Here is a 27,042-nt window from a genome sequence, read left to right on the forward strand (position 1 = left end):
TCTGGGTTGGTATGTTTTTTCATGTTTGCTTTGAAAATAATTCATTATTTTAAATCTTGTTACTTCAACATTTATACATGAAAGAGAGCTGCCTCTTTGGTGTGTCTTGCTGGGAGGTACGTGACCATGGTTAGGTGGATATACTTCAGTACAAAACAACTTCTGCAAAGAAACTACACAACAAAAGCTATAAATTAACTGTCCCCTCTGCTCTCCTCGCTCAAATGATGTTTAATAGTTGGATCTTCCTGTTAGTGTCTTGTGGCAGGAGTTTGGACGATGTGGAGTGAGTTCCTGGAATGTTTTATTTCCCTCATCTGTTTTGTTAGGCTTTTGTGTTATGTAAACAGTAGAATCCAAATTTCGAGACGACTCTGCTCAAAAAGGACACTGGCTTAGTAACTACCACTTTATCCAAGCTTCTGTTCTGAGTAATGGCAGCATGTTTGACTGGCTTCTCCACTCTTTCTTATTTCAAACCAGTAAAATCTGTGCCTGTGCCATCTCATGTTAATGAGCAAAGTACTGAGCTGTCTTACTAACATCAGTGATTTTTCTAATGTTCCTCCCCTAAAACTTCGCTGTCTTCCAGGTATTATCAGTTGTACTTCCAGCTGCTGAATATGGGTGCATATCTTGTGTCCTTCATTGTCTAGTCCGGAATTTCTCACGTTCCTGTCTTGCAGCTGCTGTTACCCAAACCTTAGATAAGCATATTTGTTTCTCAATCAAATATTCCTGTTATTCTTCAGGAAATAAGCAAAGAGTGCAGGGCATAATTGCACTTGAAAGCCTTTTGCTTCCAGCTTCTGGGAAGGTGAGGAATGGCCCTTGCACCCTATTGCCTTTGCCTTGGAGAGAAGGGTAGGAAAAGGCACCAAATCTGGTGTGCTGTAGACTGGGAAAGATGTGGAGATGGACAGTGTTATCCTGTGTCCTTCCTTGAAAGATGAAGAAATATGTCTGTTTTGACACAAAATAAATTGTAATAATGTGAGAAAATATAAGTAGTGTACCTTTTAAAATTTAAGCAGGATAAATCTTACCAGACTTAATTTTTTTGTTTAGAACTAAATGTTCAGGCACATTGGGAAGAGGTTGACAATTTCATCATAACAAACAGATGCAAGATACTCATAAATAGTTAAATGTTACTGTAGAATTTGTTATAAAAAACTACTTGAACTGCTTTCAGTTGTTCTAAAGTAGGTGTTTTTTCTTGAAGTGAGAGTTGACAGGCCAAAGAATTTTCTTAATCTCTGCAAAAATGTAGGTTAGATTGAATCAGGTTAACACAACTACCTAACTAGCCTTTTTTTTTTTTTTTTTTTTTTTTTTTAATGAAAGGAGAAACTGAAGGAGAGATGCAAGGAGTGTCCTAGCATTGAGCTGTATATGTTACTTCTGTCCTGCCTCTATAATAAGAATGTTAGCATAAAACAGAAGCTAATGACTGACATAACCTTCTTCATTGCTGAATTCCCTGGTTATGAAAGTATAAACTTAATTATAGCAAAGTTTAAAGCACTTACTGAAATTACATTTTTAGATGTATGTGCAGTCTTGGGCTGGGCATAAATTGTTCCTTTACTGGGCCACTTGTGCTCTTGTAGGCTGAATTTGGCAGAAAAAAAACAAACAACTGGTGCTCAGAAATGAGGGTCATTTCTCTTGTGTAAATAAGGCTATGGGTTATTTGCCTCAAGCAGAATTTCAAATGAGAGCTTAGTTTGTGTTTTGTTGCTTTGGTTTCTTAAAAAGACATTTAGCTCCATGGGTTTTGAATTTGCAGAGTAGTTAACATGCTGCAAAAACATTCCCTGTGGCTTGTGAACTTTTGAGGAGGATAAAGAAAGGAAGAAGAAAGTTTTGTAGGCCTTTGTGCACTGTTTCATTTGAACATAATTGCAATACAAGGCATTCACAGTCTGGAGAGATACATGTCCTGCAAGCTTCTGTACTGGACAGTGTTGCTGCCATGGGAGGACTACATAGGTGCAACAAATGCCTTGGAAGTGAAACATTTTCTGTTGCAAAAAGCTTTGGAAATAAAGCATAGCTTGCTACAAGGGCTGTGAAATCAGCTGTGCATGTCTCACAGTTATTTGTTGTGGCTTTTTTAGAAAGTCTGTTTGCAGATCCTGAGTTCCAAGCCATGGCCTTAGATGTTATTATGCTTTCTGCTGGTTTGGCTTTTTGGAGAACCAACAAACCTTCAGCTCCACTGTGATTCTGTAGGGAGAAAGTGCATGCTCTGAAATGGTCAGAGTTGTAGGGAAAAGCAGCTGCATGACCCAAGTGGCAGTGGATGCTTCCTCAAATGTAAGGGGATGAGAAGATTTTGGAGGCCACGTCAAACAAGTGGTAGCTTGAGCTTTCTATTTTGTGCTGTTTGCAATAGTGGAGCAATGCTGCTGTGATGTGATTTTGAGTGCTAGAGCAGGGCAGTGATTCATGGAGCAGAAAATTGATCTTGATGACTTAATACCACCAGCTGATGAGATGAATAATTACTTTTAATATCTTAAAGTTTTTAAATGTGGTAGAGAACACTCAGAGCTTCATCATATTTCCTGACTGATGTCAAAATACATTATTTTTCAATGCTTGACTGTAAGTTTTGACTTGCAAATTATGGCTTTAGTAGGAGCTCAAAGGACCTTAGAATGAATCAAATATGCACTGCCATTTTCTCGTGATACAGTTCTTGTTCAGAAAAAAACCATTATTTTAATAGTATGTGTAAATAGAGGTGTTACAGGTTCAGTTTCAGGAAAAATTGCTGCAAGAATCTGGACTGAAATTTTGAAACAATTTGTGCAAAAAGATAAAACAGCTAATATGAGTTCTTGAGCCTTTCTGAGATAACCTGAATCGGGGCTATAATAAAGAATCAGAGAGCAGTAGTAGTAAATAAAGTAAATATTCTAAACAGAGCTCTAGGTCATGTTCTGACAAGGTCAAGATGCCTGAGTGGATGTGTGAAATGTTCATGTTTCAGCCCCCTTTCAGTTGTTTTATACCAGAGAGAAGGGCAGAGTTTCAACCATCAGAATTTCTATTGGAATTATACAGGATGCTCTATATAAGTCTCATCTAAGAAACTGTTTGTGGAGACTCTGTTTTAGAGTATTGAGAATATGTATGGCTCCATTTGATGGCTCTTGGATAGGTTATTCTTGGGCATCAGCCTCTTGACTTGCCAACAGGTGCAGTGCGTAACAGAGCAGTAAATTTTGCTGTGCCATGGATAGTAAAAGCATTGCAGCATTACACACCACCCTGCTGCTGCCACTTCATCACAGCAAATGGGTGCTGGGGAGTTAAGAGATGTCAGCAATCCAGTTTAGTGGCACATGAGCACTAGATGGGGCTGTTAATCCACAGAGTTTTTTCTGAAAATTTATAGACACACCCCTGTGACAGGAAATAAAGGTGTTGCTCTCTGGGGTCTGACGCAGGCTGTAGGGGGGCTGGAATGTGGGAGATGGTGAGTAATAACCCAGTAAATGAAGAAATCCAACCTAAAATTAAAAAAAAAAAGAGTAGCAGTATAAATATCCTGCTGTATAGTTTTTCAAGAAGTGAACATTCCTGCCTATCCCTGACTTTCCTCTGATACTCATCACACATCTGGGAAGAAAATCCTGGGGGAGAAAGAAGCTCACAGGTGCTCCCAGCCATACCCTTTGGTTACTTCTTGCCAACTTCTCTCCCTCGCTTGTCACCATTAGGTGTTCAAGGCTCTGTGTGTGAGAATCTTCAAGAGTAAGAAAAAGAGCAGCAGAGGGTGACAAATGTTCAGCAGTATCTTCAACACCCCTGCTGTGATGCCATCTGTTGATGGTGCTGTACTGCCTTTTGCCTCAGTAGCTCTACAGAAGAAAAAAAGAAAAGCCATTTTCCAAAATTCAGAAAAGAAAAGTCGTAAAGTGCTGAGATTTGAGGGCTGAAAAAGCATTACCAGTCTCTGTTCATAGAATCACAGACTGATCATGGCCCTTTGCTCTGGAGAAACAATATTCTGACAGACTCAGTGTTGTGGAAGGTGTCCCAGCCCATGGCAGGGGCTTGGAACATGATGGTCCTTAAAGTCCCTTCCATCCCAAACCAGTCTCTGATTCTATGATTGTAGCCTTCCAATCACAGGAGATAGATTTCAACTTTACATAAAACATACAACTTCACTGGATGTCACAATTAAAGGGTGTGTTTTTTGGAAGTGTTGTTTTTGAGCAGTATTCTATATTTTCAGAAGGACTCCTGGATTAAAAAAAAAGTTTAAGCACTGGCCATCTGGTTTAAGCGTCTAAATAAAAACTGATCTTTCTGGAAACCTACAGTCAATCCATACTTAGCATTTTATGGCCAAAAGATTCCAGAAAATTACAAAATTCAGTATATTACTACACAATGTTAAAATAGTGCCTCATCAAAGAATTTAATTTTTAATATACAATTAAAAAGTGAAGACAATGTGGTCAAAGGTATCCAAGTGACAACAAGCCATTAAAAACCCTCCAGAGCTTAATCCAAGTGAAAGGTTTCTCATGCTGCTCTGCCAGTTTGCCGTACCTTCGCTGGAATGAAAACCTATCCACGGGAAAGTCAAGCGCAGAGTTCAACATTTGTTCTTTACCATTTTTACCTATAGAAATACTTGATAGCATTAAAAAAAATAAAAGTTAAATTGCTTACATATTTCTTACATATTTTTCACTTCAGTGGATAAACATTCTGTCTGAATTTAGATCACCCAATCTCAAAGAAATACATAGTCTAAAAATTAGCAAATTTTTGAGAGATCATTTAGATGTGATTTAAGTCTCTTCAGAGGAGGTGGAGATGCTCTTGCTACATGGTACTTACTCTCTAATTAAAAGAGAATGATTTTAATGAAGATCCTTCTTAAAACTTGTTGCACTGACATCCATCTCAGATAAAATACTCATTTATCTACAACCACAAGCCACGAGGTGGTGCTCTTAATCCACATCTTAACTAAAGAAGTAATTTTTTTTTTTGGCCTTTTCTAATATTGCACAGTAAGAACATATGGAGAGAAGCATGTTTTATAACATGGTTAGTTTGGTTTCTGCAGCAATGCCACCACACACACTGCAGTCTATAATGGTAAAAATTTTTATTTAAATAAGTCATGCCACCTTGAGGAGGTTTGAGAAGAACAGTCTTTCTGGGGAAACCCATTCAAAGAAATAGTTAAAATTCCAATGGAATAAAATGAAACAACTACAGATGACCTATCAATAATGAAACTCTGTAATTGAACACTTAGATGACAATCCCATATAAAACCAACTCAATCTATTTGCAAATCTAGAATTTCACCTGCTTCTCATTTGGAAAAATAAGCAATTTTTCAGTTTTCTTTGCAAGGCATGGGGTGGTGCAATGCCACTGTGATGGTCCATTACAGTGCCCCTACCACCCAGTTTGTTCAGGTCTCAAAGAATTCCAGTTACATTGACAATGGAGGGAGTTTGATCTCCCAGGGAGAAAGAACATGTGTAAATTGCGTGTGCAAACACCACAGGGATTCCTGATGGGCATCACATAAATACACACATTGCTGCCTTTTACCTTCAACAACACAAAGCTCTATGTGTAATCTCATTAAAATACTTCCACAGATGTACACAAATAAGTAGTTCTTAGCAAGATGAAAGCCAACCCATTTCCGACAGTGGCTGTGAAACCTCCTCAGCTGGAAGAAAAATTAAGACCAGAGTGATTTCCTAAGGGATGTTGTTCTGCCAGCATGACTGAGTTCTGAATCCAATTCATTCCTTTTTTTGCCCTCCACCTCTAGATTCCATTACCACCTCTTCCCATTTCTTCTCCAACTGCTCTTTGCACCTCAGGAAGGCATCTTCCAAGCGCTTCATGGCATTGGTCAGGTCGGGGTTGGTCCGGATGGCTACCAAGTTGTAGGCCAAGCAGTTTGCTTGCACTGCAAACACAAGTATTGCTGAACTAGGAATTCTGGCCAGGAAAAAGCAATGGCTAATTCAATAAATGAATAAAATGAATTATGGTTGGATCTCAGAGAGGACTGGAAGATAAAATGGAAACTGCAGAGAGTAATACTCAAGATTAAATGGACTGTTCTGTATTACTTCTTTAAAAATGGCTCAAAATACTTCATAATGGAAGTACACTGATGTAAATTATGAAAGGGAGATGGACACTTCACCTAAAAACTACAACAAAACAGGTAATCAAATAGGTTCAAGAGACTGTTTTAAAATATATGAATAGGATATAAGGAAACCTCTCTCCAGACTAGTTGCAGCTCATGTTAGGTGAGGAAGAGCAAGATCAAGGAGACTGCAGCATAGAAATGAAAGGTTTAAAGAACAACTTAAATAATGAAACTGATCTTGAAATAATGAGTATCTGATACAGCTGAGCAATTCCCTTTTATTTTACCAAGAATTCACTGTAGTGCACTGACCTCAGAGGTGGTATGTATCCTGCCATTTTTCAGAATTAAGTCTCATTTTATGTACTGTATTTTAATAATTGTATGTTAAACACCTTGGTAGTATTTCTCTTTTTAACCAAAGCTCTGAACTAAGCATCCATCACCTATTGATTTTTAATTCTGAGCCATCTGAACTGTCTAAATTATTTGCATGCTTTTTCACAATTAAGAACATGAGGGCATTAGTTGATGGTGATTGCTTTCATTTACATTTCTATCACAGAAGTTTACAGAATAAATATAAATAATAAATCTTCAGTGTCTTTAGTACAAAAATCTGTATCATTCTTAATGAAGACCTGTACCTGTATTTTTTTCCATTTGGTCCAGAAGTTCTTCCAATTCCCTTGTGTGCTCCATCATCTTTTCCATGTTATTGTGGTTTCTTTCCTGAGATTCTGATTCAGCCATCTAAAAGGAAACCAGGAATTTCCTACTTTATTTTACTCTAAAGAGAGTTGATTTTTACAGCTGAGACAAAGTAGCAATGCAATAAAAAATAAAGATATACATTTTAGATTGAAATGTAAATTCAGAAAAAAACTGACATTAGGGTTACTGGTATGCTGCATATTATTTTCAATCCACTTTAAGTAGAAAGTGTTTGTGCCAAATAAAGATTTTTGGTATCAGCAATAGCAGAGATCATTGTGTCAAACCCTTCATTAGCAAACTTCATTACCCTGTTACAGTTTTCACCGGGCTTCTCTCCCAAATATTCTGATGCAGGGCAACTCCTAATTTGCAAAGTTAGCTTTAAAATGCCCATTCGTAACCTGTGTTTATTTCACAATTGTATGCTCCAGCCAGCTAAGTACGAACACTCATTTCTGTCACTTTAGAGGAAGCTGAATGGTTATGATTTCCTGACCTCTGCTTAGTTGTAGGAGTGAAATTCTAGGATGTAAAAATGCTTGGGGCAAAACCAGAGGTACAGTTTTAGAACCTCAGTGTTGCTGTGACACAAAGCATTGCCTTTAATTTCATTTTCTGCAAACCACCAATGCACGGGACGGAACCACGAAGAAAGAGACAAGAGCTTCACTATAAGTGACTTTCTACATCACACTGCATAGTTTTTGTCCCATGATTTCTCAGGCTCGGCAGGGATCTGTTTCCCGGGGTTTATCGCCGCTATGCGCGGAAGGGGCGCGACGGGTGGTTTGTAATGGCCTTGCAGCCTTTTCAAACGGTGCCAAACCTCAGCCGCTGGGTGTTCCGAGTGTCTGTGCACACGGCGAGGCACAACTGCGGCTAGGCGGGCAGCTCCCGTGGCCCGGAGCGCTGCCGGAGCCCAAGCCGCCCTGCCGTCCCGCATCACGGGCACCTCTGCCCGCCGCCAGCGCCGGCCGCCTCACGGACAGGGCGGGCGGCCACGGCACACCGAAACCCTCCCGCCCGCTCGGCCCGCGGGCTCGCGAGCTCGGTTGATTCTGTGGTTCACAACAACAACCGCTTGGGACAGTTCGGCGGCGGGGAGAGGCGCGGTTGGCTGTGTCCCGCTCCGTGTCCCGCTCCGTGTCCCGCTCCGCGTCCCGCTCCGTGTCCCGCCTGCCTCTCGCTCCCAGCACCGCCGCGGCCGGCTCCGTGCGGCATCCCGGGCCGAACCGTATGTGTGCTTTGGGTGGTTTCGACGTGTGCCGTAGCTGTCCCGGAGAGAAAGGGCATGGTTATGTTAATAAGACTGCCAGTCTGCTGCTTTTCAGTGTGCTTAATCCTAAAGAAAAAGCAGAGAAGGACAGAGGACGTTAAACAGGACCGGCGCCTCGCCCCTTCGTCCCTTGTCCCTTGTCCCTTGTCCCTTGTCCCTTGTCCCTTGTCCCTTGTCCGTGCCCCGGCACAGCCCGCCCTCCTCCGCCTGCCCCAGCCCCGGGCGCGGCCCGCTGCCGGAACTGCAGCCGTGGGCAGAGCGATCGCTCCGGATGGCCTGTGGTGGTTTCAGGAGCTTTCCTGGAAGTAACCCAGAAGGTACATCTTAACTCCGAGACTTGGGTGGTGCCTCTGCTGCTTTTCTCAGGGAGTCTCTCCCCGCCTGTGGGATGGAGGGAGACGTCAGGCCAGGGCTGGCAGTGACAGCGCAAGGAGCAGCGGGGTCACAGCAGAAGAGAGTAGGTTTATATTGAATAGAAGGAAAAAATGCTTGACCATGAGGGTGGTAAGATACTGGAACAGGTTGCCCTGAGAAAGCTGTGGATGTCCATCCCTGGAAGTGTGCAGGGTTAGGCTGTAGGGACTAATGGAAAATTCCTGCCGACAACAGGAAGTTTGGAACTGGATGGTCTTTGAAGATCCCTTCTCAAACTGTTCTGTGATTCTATGATCTTTGCCTCCATAAAAAAACAGAAACAAAACAGCAGAAAATCTGGAGTAGGTGCTTGCAGGACTAGGCAAAATCAGGTTAGAAGTTTTCTGGAGAAAGAGCAACAAGACTCAAAGTTTGTCAAGAGTTTGCTGATACTATGAATTAGCTCTTTTATAGCAGAGTGAGAAGCAAGTCCTGGCTCTGAATCGTCCATGCCCCCAAGTGATGTCCCATTCCAGATCAACGTCCAAACTTTGAATGGTTTGGGCTGTGTCTTGTTCTCCTTTTTCATCCACACAAACTCAAACTTGGTCCTGTTTTTAAATTATTTGTTATATTAGTATTCTCGTTATGCAGCAGAGTTGCTCATCTCTTGGAACCACCACTCAGTCCACTGCCAGCTGAGTGGCTGGTTTGAAGATGAGAATCCATCTCTAAAATAAAGTATTTATTCACCCAAGTTGCATTAATTCTGTATAATTTATCACAGAGCATTGTGTTGCTAAACTTTTGCAGGGGTTCCAAAGCAGCTGAGTAAAATCCTTGAATAGAGGAAGTGCCAGCAAATTACTGGACCTTCGAGTGGCTGATGAAGATTGATGTCTAATCATTCAGTCATTTCAGTTTTCTGCTTTATTTCTTTTCATATGGTGCTACCTTTGGAAATTTTAAATGACAAATACTGCAGGGCTGAACTGAAAATCACACTAGAATTGCCATTTTAAAAAAGTGAAATACACTTGTAATTTTTCTCTGTTAAGAAGACCTGCTGTCTTGAGAGGCAAAGCTCATGAGGCAGAACAGAAACTTGGGATAATGATGGGAGGTTTTTTTCACTTTGAGATCATGCCTTTGCTGTGCCATGTTGTACTTATTTCCAGGAACTACATCCAGGGTGTTTGTCCCAGAAAAGTGCTGCCATTCCTCCACATGGCCCCTTCTCCAGCCACATCTTGTTCTTTCTCACAGTGTGTTAGTACCAACAATCCTTGGTTATTACCAACAATCGTTGGCTGGCTCTGCAGCCATCTGGCTCTTGCTGTTTGAGACACACACATTAGCTCCTTATCTTCTGGGTTGCTACACCTCTGTGGGCTTAGGCTGACCAAAAGATCAGTCACAGTCTATCAGCTGTAAGCCACAGTTTTAAGTTAGAATGTGAAAGTAAGTCAGAGACCTTACTGCTTAGTCCCAGAACCCCATCTTGAGGCTATGGTGCAGCAGCTGTGTGTGGTTTGGGTGGTTTCTAGGTGTGCTGTTGCTGTCCTGGAAATGAAGGGGTGGTTATGTTAATAACCAGTGTGCTTAATCATAAGGAAAAAGTAGAGAAGGATAGAGGATGTTAAACAGGCAATGTTTTCTTTGTGGATGCATGTACAATACAAGACATAGCAGGAAAAGTCTGTTTTTCACAGGACAATAAATGATTTCAGTCACTTCACTAAAAAGGGGAAAAGGCTTGTTGAAGAATGAGGAAGATTATATAGGCTGAAGCCTGAACTCTGAACCATTAAATACCTTATCCAACCAGTCAGACTGGGAGCACAACAGAGACTGGTGGGGGGAATTAAAAGCAGCAGCCATTGCTGCTTTTACATATGCTTACCTTGAGTATTTAACCCTTTGTCTTTCACTCTCTTCCACAGTAGGGAGGTGTAGAAACTAAAAGAAGGAGGAAGATTTTCAATTGTCGTCTTTTTAAACAAGAATCTGAATTGGTTTTCCAAGGTGCCCTTGAGGAAGGCGCCTGTGGAACCTAACTTATTTCAGTAAAGAATTAATTTAAATGAGGAACTGTTACTTGCATTTTACCTCCTATTTAGTGGAGAATGAGGTATAAGACAGATCCTCTGCTACTTCACGGAGAAAATACTGTGGAAAGTCAATGCCAGTTAGTACCAGAATGAGAGGAAAGTTGAAATCAGAGTCTAAGCCTATACTCTGCAACTGTAGTGATTATCCTAACTCAAGAAAATTTTTGGTCTAGATATGTCTCTTGTGGTTTCTCAGGGCATGAAAGTCCACAGCACAGGACTATTCAACTAAAACTATTTTGCCCACTCCTGATGGCAGGGCTCCAGCCATTTTCCAAAATGCTGGAAGAATGCATGGACAGCCTGAGCAGGAGGGACACAAAGGGGCAAAGCAGAATGTGAGAAAACTCTGTGTTCCTGCTGTCTGCTGTAACATGTTTTGATATTATTAATCTTTTATTTCTTTCTTCATTTGCAGACTGATAGAACACTTTTTCAGCCTCTGGAGTCTTGGGGGTTTTGTACAGATTTTCTGTTCCAAGAGTCCATTTTTTATAAACACCAACCTGTAACCAGAAGCGTATGAATTCTGTTTATTACATAACCTATCCCTCTTGATCTGTATTGGTCTGCCTTTCAAATTCCACTGCAGGTCCCTGCCTGAGGGCTCTTTGCTGTGCCTGTTTTTGTAGTCAGTGCATGAGCAGCTGGTGTGTGGAAGCCAGGCAGACCCGTTTTGCAAGTGTGTGCCTTCCTGTCAGCTGTGTGTTGGACATCCCTGGGGAGACAGCTGAGAGGACCTAGAGAAGCAGAGAACTGAAGGTGGGCGGGACTGGAGTAGAAAAATCAGTGAGGAGGAACTTAGTCATAAGAATTACAACCATACCAAGGTAATCATCAGGGTTATTGGGAGTGGCCTCACGAACTGGGAACAGGCAGCAGGAGAGCTTCAGGAAAAGACAACCGCAGGGCAAGGGAAGTGGTGTCATTCAGGTAAGTGAGACAAAACACTTCTGGAAGATCAGTCCATGAATATCTATTTTTTTAAAGACTTTATGTTTTAAAAACAGAAACGTGACCTGAATTAGAAGTTAGCTGTGCTGTAAAGTCTGTATGTCTGTGTATGCATGTGCATGTGCTTACTGCTTGTAGTGAAGCTACTTACAAATTTCTTTGATCATAATGGTGTTGGGGTTTGGGAAAAAACTAAAAGAGGGATGTCCTCTGCACCCTGGTTGAATTGAATGAAATAGCTTATAGGCATTTTTTAAAGAGGAAGAAATTAACAAGGCAATTAAGTTTTGTATAAAATTAGTCTCAGTTCACTGAAACAGGGTGATGCTAGGCATGTGTGTATAAATATGGCCAGTCTTTAGTTAAGTAATACATGCCTAGGGCTGAATTCAGAACTAATTGCCATTCTACTCCCATCACTGTTGCTTGATTGCAAGGCAGTGAACTCTAACCCAAAGTGGTGCAGATATCTAGATTTTCCTGTGTTTACCTATTTTCATGTACCTGTATGTGAATGAGCTACTGATTAAATTATAAACAAAATCTTGGTGTTAAATCCACCAAGAAACATACAGAACTTGGGAGGCTGAAACTAAAGTTGTCTACACAGCTTCAGGTGGCTGTGCATTTATGAAAGCAGGTTCATGTTCCTTTTCTTAAGCCAATAAGCAGCAATTTGATGTCATGCAGTATTTTTATCACACTGTAGGTTTGTTATAACAAGCGCTATATGTATGCATGGTCCTTTGAAAAGAAAAAATCCTTCATTCTTCCCATGTTCTGTTACAGCTTTTGCTGTCACCATTTTTCAGAATTTCTGTATTTGTACCGGGGTTTGATACACAATTATTACAGGCACCTGCCAGCAAAATCAGAAATCAGTCAGCAAGGAGACAGTTTCAAAAGTAGGATATGATTTTGACTTCATAAAAGGAAGTCAGAGGTGAGAGTGTGCTGTTGAAAGTTTGGCCTCTAGACTTTTAATAGCCTGCTTATTAAGGGCTTCAGCTTAACATATTCCTCAGGGCTTTTTTTAATCCTTTTAGCTTATTTTGCAGATTGCGTGTGAGGAATTACTTTTGGTGTCCTTAATTCAGTGGGAGTGATCAAGAGATATGCCAATTTTCCAGAAACAGTAGTAGGCCATGCCCACATTAGAAAAAAATATTTTTTTCTTAATCCCCATTCAGGTTCTATAGCATTTCACACTTCTGTGACTTAAATTTCCTTGTGCAGCACAAATAAATTAAGTTTTGTAGATGATCTGAGTTTAAGCAAAACCTAGCACTGTAAGAACTTGAATATCTCCACTGATTTCCAACTCCAAACTGGGCCAGTTAGGACTAAAATTTTTAGCTTGAAAGCATAGCAGCACTGAGTTCTCCTGACTAATTTTTCAACGCAGTAGTGACTTAACTTTGCCTGTTGTTTCTGCTATATTGAAAAGAAGCCAAGTTTGCCCTAAGTAACCACCTGCTCAAATAGCAGCATGGGCCTCATTAATTGTTGTTTTCTCCATGGGCTAGCTCTTCAGAAGTGTTCGCCCTAATTTTCTTTCACTCCCTTAATATGCTTCTGTAGCAGCTAGCCTAGGTTTGATATTCAAGTATTGCTTCAAGAGAAAATCTAGTGTCTCTGTATGTGATTTTTGAAACACTTTGTTTTCTTACCGGGTGTTACACCTATCAGCTGTTTCAGAAGTGAGTTATACTACTAAAAAATCTTTATAGCCCAGACAGTGTTAGAGCAAGCCACAGCATATTACTAGTAATCCTTGCTCACAAGGACAGAAGTGACTCTGGTGTGTTACAATCCAGGTTGGCTGGTCAGAATTTCCCATTCTACACAGTTAAAGATGCTGCTTGGTAACCCACAGGTGCCTTGCAGTGAGAGATGAGATGACTCCATGGGCCAGGGAAACCTTGCAAAGATGTCATGGTCAGCCAGGCTGTTGGAAATATTCGCTAAGGTCTTCTGAAGGCAGAAGAGACAGAATATGTAGTCTAACAAATGCATGGCTGAAGCCTGTCAGGCTCATTTTTTATTTGTTTTGGATGCTGCTTTTAGTAAATGGCAGACAGGACGGGGGAAAACAAAATCTGTGTTTCACTGCTTGCTTTACAGTGGTGCTTTGCTTCTCCCTCTTCTCTCACATTCAATGTCCACAACTGCCCACACAGGGTGGTTTCCTGCTTTTTTAGTTCCTGCAGTTCCCTGGTAGCTCCTCTCCCTTCCAGCTGCACAGCCAGGACAGTGCGCTTGTGCAGAACAGTTGCCAAAGCCTTGACTGTTGACCGTGTTCAAAGGTCAGATAAAAGAGGAGGGAAATAATAGAAGCAGCAGCAAAATGGTGACTGGAAAAGCTAGAGAGCAACGTTCTGCCACTGTAGAAATGAAATGTAAGGCATCATGTTTAAGGATTTATTGTCTTTTGTTATTGTCTTTTATCTCTCAGGCAGTGTCTGGAGTAAAGTTACTGAATTGCTCAGCTGTTCTTTATGTGCCTGTAGTCATATTACAGTTGATCCTCACAATTAATAGATGAAAAACAAGTGTGAGAATATTTTTACAATAAAGGGGTATGCAGTTAATGTGGGTCAGGATGTCTGGAGAAATAACTGCATTAATTCCTTATCAGCCCATAGCACTTTTTAAAGGGTCTGATGAAGATCCAAATGAATCTTGGCCTTTACTTCTGTTGTATTAAAATAAACAGCTGTTTCTTTAGACCTTTAGCTAATCATTACAAAAGGATTTACATGTTGCACTGATGATGGGAACTGCTGTTGGTTCACAAGACACACATACTCAGTGGCAATACTGTATATGTGCTGCGAATATGGACAATTTACTCTCCTGAACATGGCAGGAGCAAGCAGCAATTTCTGTGTGGGCAGTGTTCAAGCTGTCTGTTCCCATATATTCCATGGGCATATGAGTCTGGATATTTTTCAGTCTTCATCACAGTATTTGTCACTCAGGCTTCTAAACTCTTAGTCCTGGCACTTCAAGTAGCATAATGAGCCTGATGAGAATTTTAAGGCCATAAAATATGAGAGAGGATGGATTATTTTAGGGCAGATCACTTTCCTGATTCAGTTTACCACACTGCCATGTGAATTCTTCTGCTGTCACTATGGGGACAGTATGCATGTAGGAATGAATGACAGGGGACTGGAAAAATCATGGTAAGGCTTCTGCTGGCACACAGTGCCTGTGGATGTGTGCTGACACAGGGAATGGTTTCACAATGCTGCTTTAGATGAATTAGCCATTTACTGCCGACTCATGCTAATCACTAAAATAGCAGGAAATCACCATGGCAGAAGAGCAGTGAATTTTTCCTGCTAGGTTAGTGGTTTGAATCGGTTTACCATGTGATCAGTTGCACAACTAAGAGCAAATCAAACAATGACAAGAAAGCAGAGAGAAGAGATAATCCTTTTGGCACTGGTGAGCATTTAAATCAGCTCAGCTACATTCACATTCAATATTTGGGCTTCCTGTACTGGTTTAAACAGCTCCCACAGTTGCCATCTTCTACCTGGTTATGCCTGTCCCTCTGTTTTCCTCTGTGCTTTGTCTAAATTGCCAGGACAGCTAAACAGCTTGGCAAACAACCATGGCTGAAAACAAAACGCCACTTTTCCCCAGGTGTTCATCCTGTTGGCAAATGTGCATGGAGAAGCAGTGTCAGTGTAGGGCAGGTATGGGGGGGTAATTAACCTGTCACTGCTGCCAGGCTGTGCCACATGCACTCCACCAAGTGCTGGTGATTGTAGTTTAACTTCTGCTAAGGTTTTGCCTTGGATTTCCCATTGTCTAAGAGTAGCTGCTTCTGCTATTTTTAGGTACCGTGGTCTTTATTGTGTATTTAGCTTGCACATCAGGCTTTGGGTTCAGGTGGATCTGCTGGAGGGCAGGAAGGCTCTGCAGAGGGATCTGGACAGGCTGGATCCCTGGGCTGAGACAAATTGTATGGGGGTCAACAAGGCCAGGTCCTGGGTCCTGCTCTTGGGTCACACCAAGCCCTGCAGCTCCAGGCTGGGCTGGAAAGCTGGGAAAGGCCCTGGGGGTGCTGGGGACAGTGGCTGGACTGAGCCCAGGTGTGCCCAGCTGGACAAGAGGCCAGTGGCACTTGGGCTGATCCAGCCATGGGGTGGCAGCAGGGCCAGGGCAGTGACTGTCCCCTGTGCTGGCACTGCTGAGGCCACACCTCGAGTGCTGTGTCCAGTTCTGGAACCTCAGGACAGACATGAGGGGCTGGAGAGTGTCCAGGGAAGGGAACAGAGCTGGGGAAGGGTCTGGAGAGCCAGGAGGGGCTGAGGGAGCTGGGAAAGGAGCTCAGCCTGGAGCAAAGGAGGCTCAGGGGGACCTTGTGGCTCTGCACAGCTCCTGACAGGAGGGGACAGCCAGGGGGTCAGGCTGTGCTCCAGGGAACAGGCATAAGAGGAAATGGCCTCAAGTTTTCTCAAGGGATGTTTCTATTAGATTTGGGAAAATTTCTTTGCTGAGGGTTGCCTAGTGAAGTTGGTGGAGTAACCATCCCTGGAAATCTACAGAAAAACTGTGGATGTGGCACATGATTTAGTGGTTTAGTGGTGAACATGGTGGTTGTGCTGAATTGACTGTTGGACTTGATAAATTTAAGGGTCATTTCCAACTTCCAACATTTCCAACTTAATGATTCTATGATTCTATGAATTCCAGTGAGTAGAATTCAGTCTGTGTAAAAGAATATAAAAAAACCCCAGTGGAATAAATAAGCTGACATTTAGTTGAAGAAATTGCACAAATTCTCTCATGCAAATTCTAAATTGAAGTAACACAGTGGATGTGTGCACATGATCTAGACAGCACTGATCTTGGTACAGTGTAATACATAGGCAAGGAAAATCAGAATGCCAGCGAGGTACAGGTTTTGAACCTTTTATGGTATTTTTGTCCCCTTTATCCTGGCTTTGTACTGGAAAACTGTCTCCATCTGAAAAAATAAGTAGCTGAGCACTGTCAGTAGTCCTGTTATGTGTTGAGTATGCACCTGTACCTTGCATATGATAATTCCACATAACTTTCATGTGTCCCCTACTGGTACTGCAAAAAATATTAAATGTATAATGTGAATTCTGTGGATTTCTGAGTTACCATTCTTCTTGTGAGAATAGGAATGTCAGAACTGCAATAATGTTACTGATAGAGAGGTAAGTTGCAGAAACAGCCTAATAGGGGAATTTATTTGGTCTTGGCCTGAAGAGTAGTGTTGAAAGGCACTTCAGAATTATCTTATGGAGTACAACTACTTTTTCTGCTTGCTGAGTTTTACAAGAGGATAGACACATAATGTGTAGATGGGCTCCTCTAATCAAGCTTTTCCAGTGATAACACCCCCATGAGCAACAGCAGCACATGGGAGTGCCAGGGCAAATAAAGTGCCAATGGCTGCCTGTGTTTTCATCTCTGGATCCCATAGTTCCACCCTGAGTGTGGTTAGAACACATGGGTGCCACCCACTGGCATCACTGCCGGGAGGTGCATGAAGGAGTAGGGAGGAATCTTTTTTACAGACAGGGGACCAAGGTAGACGTGGCTGATGTGTCTGCACAGATCTTTTTCAGTGGATCTTTGCTGCTCTCTGTGTATGCACGAATTGGTGTGTGTGTGTGCTTTTGTGTGCCTGTGTATGCATGTTGTTTAAATGTAAGTGTGCATTTCTAGTAAGCACCTGTACAAAACCATTAGCAAGTCTTAAGATGGTGTTTGACTGTTTATGACTTAGATTATACAACATGATCCTAATGGTCCTAAAGTCTATTGCTCTGTGATGCTGTCATGTCTGTCCATATGTGTCTTTCTTTTCTGTGTGTACCTGAGAATGAAAGAAGCCAGGACTGTTCCTGAGTATTTGTGTGTAAGTGTGTGTGTGTGTTACAGCTGAGGTGGGTTGTTTAGTGTGCTTGCTTTCAGAGTGAACCTGAAAAGCTTGGTATTATTGCTGTGTTATTACTCCTTTGACTGGATTCATGGTGTAGCCACACCTTGGAACCAGGTAGATTTGCTAAGAATCTTTAAGAATCAAATTAAGAATCAAATTATACAGAGATAGGAAACAGACTTTTTGTGATACCTTAAAGCGCAGATATATTCCATTTTCCTCTCTACTGCCTCTGTTGTGCAACTGCTAAAGAATAATTTCACTCAATTTTAAGCATAAGAACAAACTCTATTAAATATTTCATCACCAAATTTCTTAAAATCAATGCCCTATATCTGCCACTGAGGTAATTGCCTTAAATTTGTAGCTGAAAACAAAGTAGGTACTTACAGGATAAAAGTCAGAATTCGTATAAAATGTTCTGGATGATACTGTTTGTGAAGCTGTTCAGTTTTAAGTTTTAGCAATGTTTATAAGAAGCAGTGACTAAACAAGGTGCATGCTTGTACAGGCTCTAGATTTTCAACTACAAATTCAGAAGAGTTGCAGATGTGTTTCAGAATACCTATAGACTTGGCTGTGCTCAGAAGTTGATAGCAGAGAGTCCTAATGACAACTCTTTTTTCTCCTTGTCTTTGTGTAGCAACAGTATGAGTTGTGGCAAGGACTGTAGTCAAGAATGATAGACATTTTCCATGCATGCTGCTGATCTGTTCACTTGTAATGGACCAGAAGATAAAATGCTGAGCCATTCTGGCATGTAAGAAGTGTGTTAGCTAGGAGTGTATTAGCTGTTCCTTCAATATAATAAGGTTCATAACTATGGATTTTTGTGCCTATGCCAACCTTTAGGCCTAGGGGTCCTCATTTGCTTGTGAAGCACTGCAGAAAATGCTTAATCTCAAATTCTCACTGGTCATGCAGTTCATCATCCACAGGACGTGATAGTGGATGTCCTGTGTCATTCTCTAAGCCTCCAAATCCCAGCGCTGCTTCCTGCAACCACTGATTGTAAGGGGTGGAAAGCTCCATATTCACTTCATTTGTTGCTTCATGATCATCCTTTCTCCTCATGAATTTTGTTATTATTCTCTATGTCTGTGCAGAAGGAGGGGTTTGGAGACCTGCATGTTTGTGATTGGCCATGGCAGGGGATGTGAAAAGATTCACACGGATGCTGCTGGAGTGCAATAGCAATGACAAGCTGTGTGGTAAGATTCACACGTTCCTTTAATAAGCTTTCACATGCTGGGCAGGAAGGCCAGCTTCATGAAAAAGTGTACCAAGGCCTTTTTCCCCTTCCACCTGCATCCCAGCCCACACAGAAACAATTGATGGAGCTTTCCCTGCGTTGTGTTTCAGGGGAGAAATGTTTATGGGGATGCAGCCTCTGTGGCAGGATTCATCTCACATAAATTCAGCCAATTTAGAGAATTTCTACTTTGAATAAGGCATGGAGCAGTCATTAAAGATTCCCTGCAGCTTCTCAAAGGACCAGTTCTGTGAGATTTTGATTTCCTGACTTTCTGTCATCTTTGGGAACTAAAAAAATGGTCTTGACCACCTCCAAATCTGGGGACATAAGATAGTTACCTTCACAAGCCATGTTAATTGCAGTGTCTTCCAGTCAAATTCCAAAGGTGACCAGACCCTGTTTCCTTTATAATGCTTTGTGTAATTTTACTGGAAGGAGCTACAGCTGTAATTGCACGTGTATTTGTGATGACATAGCACTATCCAGCCCTTCCCATTTCCCTGCTATCCCACTGCAAGTGCTGTTTCTGCTTCACTGGTGGATGGTACTTCCAAATGGCTACAATTCCTGGCCTCCATATTAAGGCATCTAAATAAGTTACCTGAAGTGTGGGAGTCTCAGTGATTTCATGCAGTTTGGGTACTCAGCACCTTTGAAAAATAGGGTGGCAGCACTGCCGGTGTTCACCTGCTATCCCAAGGAGCAGAGGATGGAACACGTGCTTTTGGGGTTGAAGGTTACCAAAATGGATTGTTACTATGTGGTTATACAGAACCAATGTGCATCAGATAGTGCTGCTTATTCCTTGGTTTTCCAATTTCTTTCTCTGCGGACAGTTGTGCGCGAATATCAAACTGAAGTGATTGTTGTCCCAGTTCTCCTTGTGGGACTTTTTGTCATTGTGCTCACTGTGATCCTTTGGCTCCACTGTCGAGGCCTGCGAGCAAAGCAGCAGCAATTAGCACCACCTGGAACCCAAGGTAAAAAAACAGTTTTCAGCCATAGGAAAGAGTACTGGTTTCAGTGGCCAGAAGTCAATTCCATTTCCCCACTGCTTGAGCTGTTAGGCAAAACCATTCATGTGAATCCTGAGTGGTATTCAGCAATCCAGTAAACATTAGAAAATTTGGGAACCCCCTGATTTGCTCCTCTTTGCAGCAGCTGTAGAGGAATCTGTAGTATAGATGGATCTGAGAAAATCCAAAGTAACGTACCATGTAGCCGTTTAACATACTATGGTAACATCACAAGAGCTACAAAGTGTATTTTTATTTATGTACCAGCCTTCTGGAGGCTACTGCAAGCAGAGTTTTACTGCGGTAGTTATGAATGACAGTAATTTTGAAGCAGATCACTCGTAGTTAATCCATTTTCTATACTGCCATTTAAGAAATTTAATTTCAAGCTGCTGTCTTCCTCTTCCTGTGGAGACAACATGAAGTAGAATAGGGACTGTTGAGAGGGTAGGAACAAGTTTGTTGGTATACATGTGGCTGTGTGGAAAGGAAAATACAGTTCTGAACTGATTTGGGGTGTGTAGAGGGAAAAGGCCTCTTGAGCCTTTATTAAGAGAAATAACTGAGAGCTGATAATGAAAGAAAATGGTCATTGCTTAAGCACGTGGAAATGAAGTAAAAATGCTTCTTACCTAGAAAGTTTATGTAGCTAAATATGGGAGAAATTTCTAGATTGGCTCTGTCTTTTCATCAAAAGGAGTGAGAGATAAATTCTTTGTCCTCTTCAAGGGCCAGGCTAAGTAAGAGACCATAAAAATTCCTTACTTTGTCCTGATTTCCAAAACAGTGTGGGGCAGAAATGAAAGAGGATAGAAGGATGAGCATTGCCACCTATTACAAGAGTTGATCTGTCTATTTTTATGCATCATATGTATCTGCTTTTGTCAGTGAAGAAAAAGAATCAGCAGGAACCCTGCTCAACAGAGAATGGCTACATCCAGCTGAGTGAGACATCTGTGGAGAGCCTGCTAAATTCTGCATCCTTGACTCTGAAAGAATTAGAAATACCACGAGAGAAACTCTTACCAGGCACCTTTCAGCTGATTAAATATAGTGACTATGGGGGCATCTACAGAGCACAGTTGGAAACTGGGAACACTGAGAAGACTAAGACTGTGGTATTGAAAGCCTTACAAGGTAAGTTCCACAGTCAGGATCCACTTGGGTACAGATTTCTGTATCCAGACATCCTGCTGGGCAGAACTTTGCCAGCAGTACTGGGCAAGAACAAGCTATGTTTAGTATCCTTAGTAAGTCAGGGGTGTTCTTGTAGGAATGTCTTGGTAGGATTAAAGATTGCTGATCATGGTGATTTTAGCTGCTCATCCTGTTCTTTGCTGCTTCCATTTCCTGTGTTTTGTTTTTTAATTTGTTTTCTTTTATTCTTTCAGATGTGGCTAGTCCCCAGAAAGTAAAGGATTTCTTGGGAAGGATTAAATTCCATCAAAATCTTGGCCATCATGAGAACCTGGTTGAATTGGTTGGATGTTGTGTAGACCAGCTCCCACTTTATATGGTCATGGAAGATGTGTGTTTTGGTAACCTGTTGACATTTCTTTGGACATGTCGGAAGGTGAGTCAAAAGAAGTGATGCCAGAATAGCTTCTTAAATTCCTTAGGTAGATACATATTCATAAGTCATAGGTGATTCTTTTCATCTTTCAGTGCATCCCTCTATATCAGTCAAAACTATTTCCATACCCCAGAGAAATTCTACACAGGTCCTACTTTGCAGACCATTAAAGGGCATTGCAGGCACTAGAATCAGAGTGAGAATTGATACAGCTACCTGAATTTCTAAAGTTTTTAAATCTTGTCTCACTTCAAATGCTTTTGAGAAAGCAGAGCAGTGACAACACAAGGGGAAGGTCATGGAATGATAACTAATTGGTAAAAGAAAATAGAATATAAGAATTAAAGGTTGGTACTTGCACTGGAGTGAGGTCAGCTATCTAGGACATGCTGTTTGTTCCATGTATTAATAACCTAAAAATGGGATGACAATGATGTGATGATGTTGCCAATGATTCAAGCCAGTAAAGGCAAGGGCTGACCCAGAGGAATTGCAGAAGGATCTTTTAAGATTGAGAGACTTGCCAATAAAAAAAAACCGATGAAATTTGGTGTAGTTAAAAATGAAATAATGCACAGGTAGAAGTTTCATGTATGTGAATGATGGCTTCACATCTGCCCATTGCTGATGAGGAGTAAAATCTGATGGGATGAGGTCTGATAGAATGAAAATATCCAGTCAATTGAAAATCTTAATTTAAGCTAAAAAAAACCCCAAATATCAGGGGAGGTTCAGATTGGATGCAGGAAAATACTCTTCCACCAGAGGGTGGTGGGGCACTGAACAGGCTCCCCAGGGAAATGGTCACAGCACCAAGCCCGACAGGCTCAAGAAGTGTTTGAGCAACGCTTTTAGGCACGGAGTGGGATTTTTGGGATGTCCTGTGCAGGGCCAGTAGTTGGACTTGATCCTTGTAGGTCCCTTCCAACTCAGCATATTCTGTGATTTTGTGACTCATTGTTATGAAAGGCACAGAAACAAAAATCTACGACATTACTGTATAAATCTATCACTCTCCTACATCTGAAACTCTAAATACAGGATTGCTTCCTGTCCTGTTCAGCAGAAGGTCCAGGTGGTAGCAAATAAAGCTAGAAAGTGTTGTGTTCAAAACAAATGGAGTTGGTTCTTCCTGAAGTGAGAAGCTGAGTAATGGAATTCCTTGCCACTGACTGCTGCGGATACTGAAACTTCATATGAAGTCAAGACAGGATGGAATACAGTTATGTAAGGTAGCCTTTCAGAGCATACTGAACATGTTAAAACCATAACCATCTCAGGAAGTTTTTAAATAGAATGTATGTGTTATCTGTAAAATGGCACAGGAAGGATATTGTATGCTAACATTATTCTCTCTCTCGTCTGGGCATCCAGCTAGGGTTACTGTTACAGGCAGCGTGGTCAGAGACCGTTAGTCTCATAGCAGGTAGCCATTCATATGTTACAAATGTGCTTTTCTACTCATCATTCTAATTTATAATGTATCTTTCTTTCATCTGTATGGTTTGTCATTCATCACTGTCATTCTGACAATTCCTGTCTAACCTATTAATTTTTTCTCCACCCTTTAGTTTACCCAATAGTTGTCTTCCCTGTACTTCTCTTACTCAACACACCATCAGCAATCACCCATCCACGTCCTGTTACATTTCAGTCCATTTATGACCAATTGTGAAAGGAGGAGCATAAGATTAGCTAGATTAGAAGGAAACCTTGCCCACTATCCTACTACTGTGGTATTTGTTTGAACCAGTGTCTCCTGTCTTGACTCTAGGACGTGATGGCAATGGATGGTGTCCCCTATGACCTCACTGAGAGGCAGGTATATGAGGTTGGACAGCAGGTTGCAGCAGCTCTGGTAAGTCTGCTCACATTGGCTGCATTTTTTTCCTTCTTGCTTGATTGCAACACAAATTTGCAAGGTGGCCTAAGTCTTCTTGCCCCCAGCACTGAGAATGAGTGCTTTGTTAAAATGAAGCCAAATATGCTCGCATTATGTTGGTGAGCACATGCCTCTACTTCACAGTGTAGAAGACAAGCATAAACTCAGTGTAAATTTATGTCAACTAAATTTCCTTTTAAAATGGTCCTGTGTTCTCTCTTTTCCAATTTCCCAGGCTTACCTTGAAGAAAAGAAGTTGTTCCATGGTGACATTGCTGCCAGGAACGTCCTTCTTCATCACAACTTCACTGCTAAGCTCTGTGGTTTGGGCCTGGCCTATGAAAGTCACACATGTGGTGCCAGCTCAGTGACACGGAAAGTGCCAGTCAAGTGGCAGGCACCAGAGAGGCTCCTGAGTAAGCCCCCTACCATCAAGGCAGACATGTACGACTTCATTTTTGGGCTACAAGTTTGCCTGTCCGTCAGGCCTGTCTCTTTGCACTCCTTTATGTGTCATTTCATGTCCTGAAGTTCACAGGAAGGCAGATCTAGTTTCAGCATAATTCTCTACTCTTACAGCTCACACCTTCTCATGTCTGCAGGTCAAGCCTAGTTGTTTTTGTGTATTTAAACCAACAAACAACATTGCTTTGTTTTCTTTTCTTGCAGATGGTCTTTTGGAATTCTACTGTATGAAATGATTACATTAGGTAAGAAGATTTAATGATAATAAAAAAAAAAATGTAATGAAGCAGCAAATTAAGAAGACCCAAAATCTCAAATTTTAGAATGTAAAGTTGAGCTATTTAAAGAATGGTTTTTTCCAGCTTGCAAAGTCTTCTCAATTCCTTTCAGAGTTTGTTGAACTGTGGTAGGAAAAACCCCAGATTTTGGTAGGAAAGGAAGGCAGTATTGCAGAGAAGCTGCTATTTGCAACCGTTGCTATAGTGTTTTCTACCATTACTCCTTTTGCCCTTCCAGGTGCTCCACCGTATCCTGAGGTGCCACCTTCTGACATCTTCTCATACCTGCAGAAACAGAACATTATGAAGCAGCCCTCAAGCTGCCAGCAAGCCATGTAAGCCACTTGCTTTACGGACAGTTGAACATGAGATTGGCAGACCTGAATGGAAGTGAGACAGAAAATGAGATCTTGCTCAAGATTTCTGAGTCTAGACTATAGTAAGAGTGACCTGTTAGCTGAGGAGACTTGTGTCTGCCACATCTCCTTTCTGGGTTCTGCTGCATAAAACCTCTGTGGCAAAAACCTTTCTGTCCTTTTCTTGAAAATGACGCTTGTTTCCATTTCCTTTTTTCTTTTTTTGAAAATGACCTTTGTTTTGGTTTCCTTCTTTTGAAAATTACACTTGTTTCTGTTTCCTTATATGCCCTTGCATTTTGTGGTTCCACTGCTTCTTTGCAAAGTTCAGCACTGCTCTGGGATGATCTTCCTCCTCTTAAGTTGTGGGATACTCTCTGAAATGAGCAAAGCATCCACATGGAAGATCTAAGGTTCATTTCTTTGTGTGAAGGCATAATTTCACATTCAGAAGATTTTTCTTCTGTAATGCTGCTTCAAAAGTGGATTTCCTATACTCACAGCTGACATCCTGGCAAACAGCTGCATGCCCATACATCATTACGTGGCTGCAAATATCAAAGTGTCATTGAAAGAATGTCACATGAAGCAAAAAAAGAGGATTTCCCTAGACTTTTTTAAATAGGAGATGATATGACTCTAGCAGAACTCTGTGTTGGTGTTTCTCATTCCCAGTGTTTCTCCCCCTTTCAGGTACTGCATCATGAAATCCTGCTGGCAGTGGAATGCAGCTCACCGGCCTTCTCCAGCACACCTCCTGTGCTCCCTAAAAACAGCCATGAAGACCAGCAATGGGCGCACAGTGCTGCAGGTGCCTGAGCCAGTGGTGCCTGAACTCTATGCTGATGTTGCTGGTGTTGATGTGCACAGTCTAGTGAGGGAATACACGATCCTCTGAAGGACCTTTTCATGTTTTGGTAAAGGAGAAAGAAGTCTTGGTTTTCCCTTGCTGAATATTTTATGAACTCACAATGAGGTGTGCATGTTGGAAGGGATCCCTTTGTTCTTCAGACATCTATAAAATCTCTCCTCTGTGCCAGACACAACAAACTGTTATCATTATTGTTAAATCAACCTATTGGTATTATTCTGCCAGTGGTCATTTGGGAGTAAATATGTTTAGGAAGCTGTAGAAAATGTAATGAGAAACTTGAGTTAAAGGAGTATTTTAGGTTTGTGTGGCAAGGTTTTGGTGATGGGGTGGACTGCAGGGGTGACTTCTGTGAGATGCCAGAAGCTTCCCCCAGCTCCATGATGGATGTGCTGCTGGCCAAGGCTGAGCCCTTCAGCAATACTGGTACTCTGTGATTACATATTTAAGATTAAAAAATACTGCACAACAGCAGGTGGAAAAGAGGAGTGTAAATGTGAAAGGATCAGCTCTGCAAACACCCAGGAGAGGCAGGAGCTGCTCCAGGCTCCCAAGCTGAGATTCCCCTGAGATTCCATGGTGCAGCCCATGGAGGCAGCTGAGCCCCTGCAGGGCACAGGGGTGCAGAGGTCCACCTGCAGCCCCTGGAGGAGCCCACACTGGAGCAGGGGGTGCCTGAAGGAGACTGTGGCTCTGAGGGAAGCCCAGGCTGGAGCAGGGTCCTGGCAGAATCTGTGGAGAGATCAGCCTTCATTGGAGAAGAACTGCAACCCATGGAAAGGGACTCATGCTGGTGCATTTAATGATAAAAAAACCTTGGGAAGAACTCATGTTGAGAAATTCCTGAAGGACCTAGCCTTCTGTGGAGGGACCTCACACTGGAGCAGGGGAAGAGTGTGAGGAATCCTCCCATTGAGGAGGAAAGAATAACAGAAACAATATGAGATCAATTTACCACAACCCCCATTCTCCCTGCTGGATGAAAGGAAGTGAAGCTAAACCTGGGAAGGAGGGAGAGGTGGTGGAAGGTGTTTTAAGATTGGGTTTGTTTCTCATTACGCATCCCTAATTTGATTCGCAATAAATTAATTTTCCTGAAGTCTAGTCTGTTTTGCCTGTAATGGTAATTGGTGTATGGTCTCTTGCTGTCCTTACCTTGACCTAGGGGCCTTTTGTTATATTCTGTCTCCCCTGTCCAATTAAGAGGGAATTACAGAGTGGCTGGATGGGCACCTGCCATTCAGCCAGAGTCAGCCCACTATGGGATTTCTGGAAATTTTTGCCCATCCTTTCTGTCCCAGGAAAATGCATCACTTGGGTATTCAAAAGAGGAGATGTCCTGAGGAGTGTGCTGTTCAGTAAATGTCTGAGATTTCTCCACTGCTTTATCCTCTAGCTTCCCATGGGAGAATGGGTACTGTATTCAAACAAACAAACAAACCCACAGAGAACCCCCATGCATCCCTGCCCAACAACAAAACCAAGAAAAACCCTTCATGTCTGTGGATGCAGAAGTTGTTACATAAATGTTGTACATCTTCATCGAGAGTGTGCCTTCTGTGCAGGTCAGGTGGGTACTCCAAAGCTTATCTGAAATTATTTGATCATTGGTTTTAATGGACATGCAGACTTTGTAAAAAAATAGAGGCACTGGAAGTTGTAGCTATTTTGCCTTCATTTAAAAAGAAGTAGAATTAGTCTGTGAAACAAGTCTTCTCTTTTTTGTTTGTGGTTTCTAAAGTTGACGGTGCCTTAAGGTTTTTTTTCTCTTATTGTTTTGGCACTTGGAGCATTAAAGGTCCTTGTGACTAAAAGCATATTAAAGGAATAGTTTTACCA

The 27,042-nt window shown here is 41.8% G+C and overlaps 2 protein-coding genes across 5 annotated transcripts; one reads left to right on the forward strand and one right to left on the reverse strand.

Moving 5' to 3' along the window:
- Positions 1-4,362: 4,362 nt before the first annotated feature.
- Positions 4,363-10,480, reverse strand: SYCE3 (synaptonemal complex central element protein 3). The gene is made up of 4 exons (XM_085049023.1): positions 10,414-10,480; positions 7,707-8,151; positions 6,811-6,916; positions 4,363-5,971 (listed from the first exon to the last, which is right to left on the reverse strand). Exons 2-4 carry the CDS (start codon positions 7,821-7,823, stop codon positions 5,802-5,804), a joined length of 393 nt encoding a protein of 130 aa, XP_084905149.1. The 5' UTR covers positions 7,824-8,151; positions 10,414-10,480; the 3' UTR covers positions 4,363-5,801.
- Positions 8,450-27,042, forward strand: STYK1 (STY kinase 1). 4 transcript variants are annotated; one of them, XM_085049020.1, is made up of 10 exons: positions 8,450-8,473; positions 18,614-18,718; positions 19,599-19,742; positions 20,667-20,915; positions 21,170-21,351; positions 23,126-23,209; positions 23,469-23,677; positions 23,903-23,943; positions 24,215-24,311; positions 25,026-27,042. In XM_085049020.1, exons 2-10 carry the CDS (start codon positions 18,652-18,654, stop codon positions 25,228-25,230), a joined length of 1,278 nt encoding a protein of 425 aa, XP_084905146.1. In that variant the 5' UTR covers positions 8,450-8,473; positions 18,614-18,651; the 3' UTR covers positions 25,231-27,042. The 4 variants fall into 4 exon arrangements, with proteins under 4 accessions (XP_084905146.1, XP_084905145.1, XP_084905144.1 ...); XM_085049019.1 differs by lacking the exon at positions 8,450-8,473 and adding an exon at positions 8,594-8,617; XM_085049018.1 differs by lacking the exon at positions 8,450-8,473 and adding an exon at positions 11,205-11,383.

This window comes from Lichenostomus cassidix, chromosome 1Aa, assembly GCF_008360975.1.
Source record: "Lichenostomus cassidix isolate B80296 chromosome 1Aa, HeHo_3.0, whole genome shotgun sequence".
NCBI lineage: Eukaryota > Metazoa > Chordata > Aves > Passeriformes > Meliphagidae > Lichenostomus > Lichenostomus cassidix.

Excerpts from the sequence above, each read along its gene's own strand:
- STYK1 (XM_085049020.1), top strand. The coding sequence starts at position 18,652 with ATGGCAGGGGATGTGAAAAGATTCACACGGATGCTGCTGGAGTGCAAT. Across the intron at positions 18,719-19,598 it reads TAGCAATGACAAGCTGTGTG|TTGTGCGCGAATATCAAACT; the intron begins GTAAGATTCACA and ends CTCTGCGGACAG. Across the intron at positions 20,916-21,169 it reads GGTATTGAAAGCCTTACAAG|ATGTGGCTAGTCCCCAGAAA; the intron begins GTAAGTTCCACA and ends TTATTCTTTCAG.
- SYCE3 (XM_085049023.1), bottom strand. The coding sequence starts at position 7,823 with ATGCGGGACGGCAGGGCGGCTTGGGCTCCGGCAGCGCTCCGGGCCACG. Across the intron at positions 6,917-7,706 it reads CGGAACACCCAGCGGCTGAG|ATGGCTGAATCAGAATCTCA; the intron begins GTTTGGCACCGT and ends GTTTCCTTTTAG. Across the intron at positions 5,972-6,810 it reads CCAAATGGAAAAAAATACAG|TGCAAGCAAACTGCTTGGCC; the intron begins GTACAGGTCTTC and ends TTGTGTTTGCAG.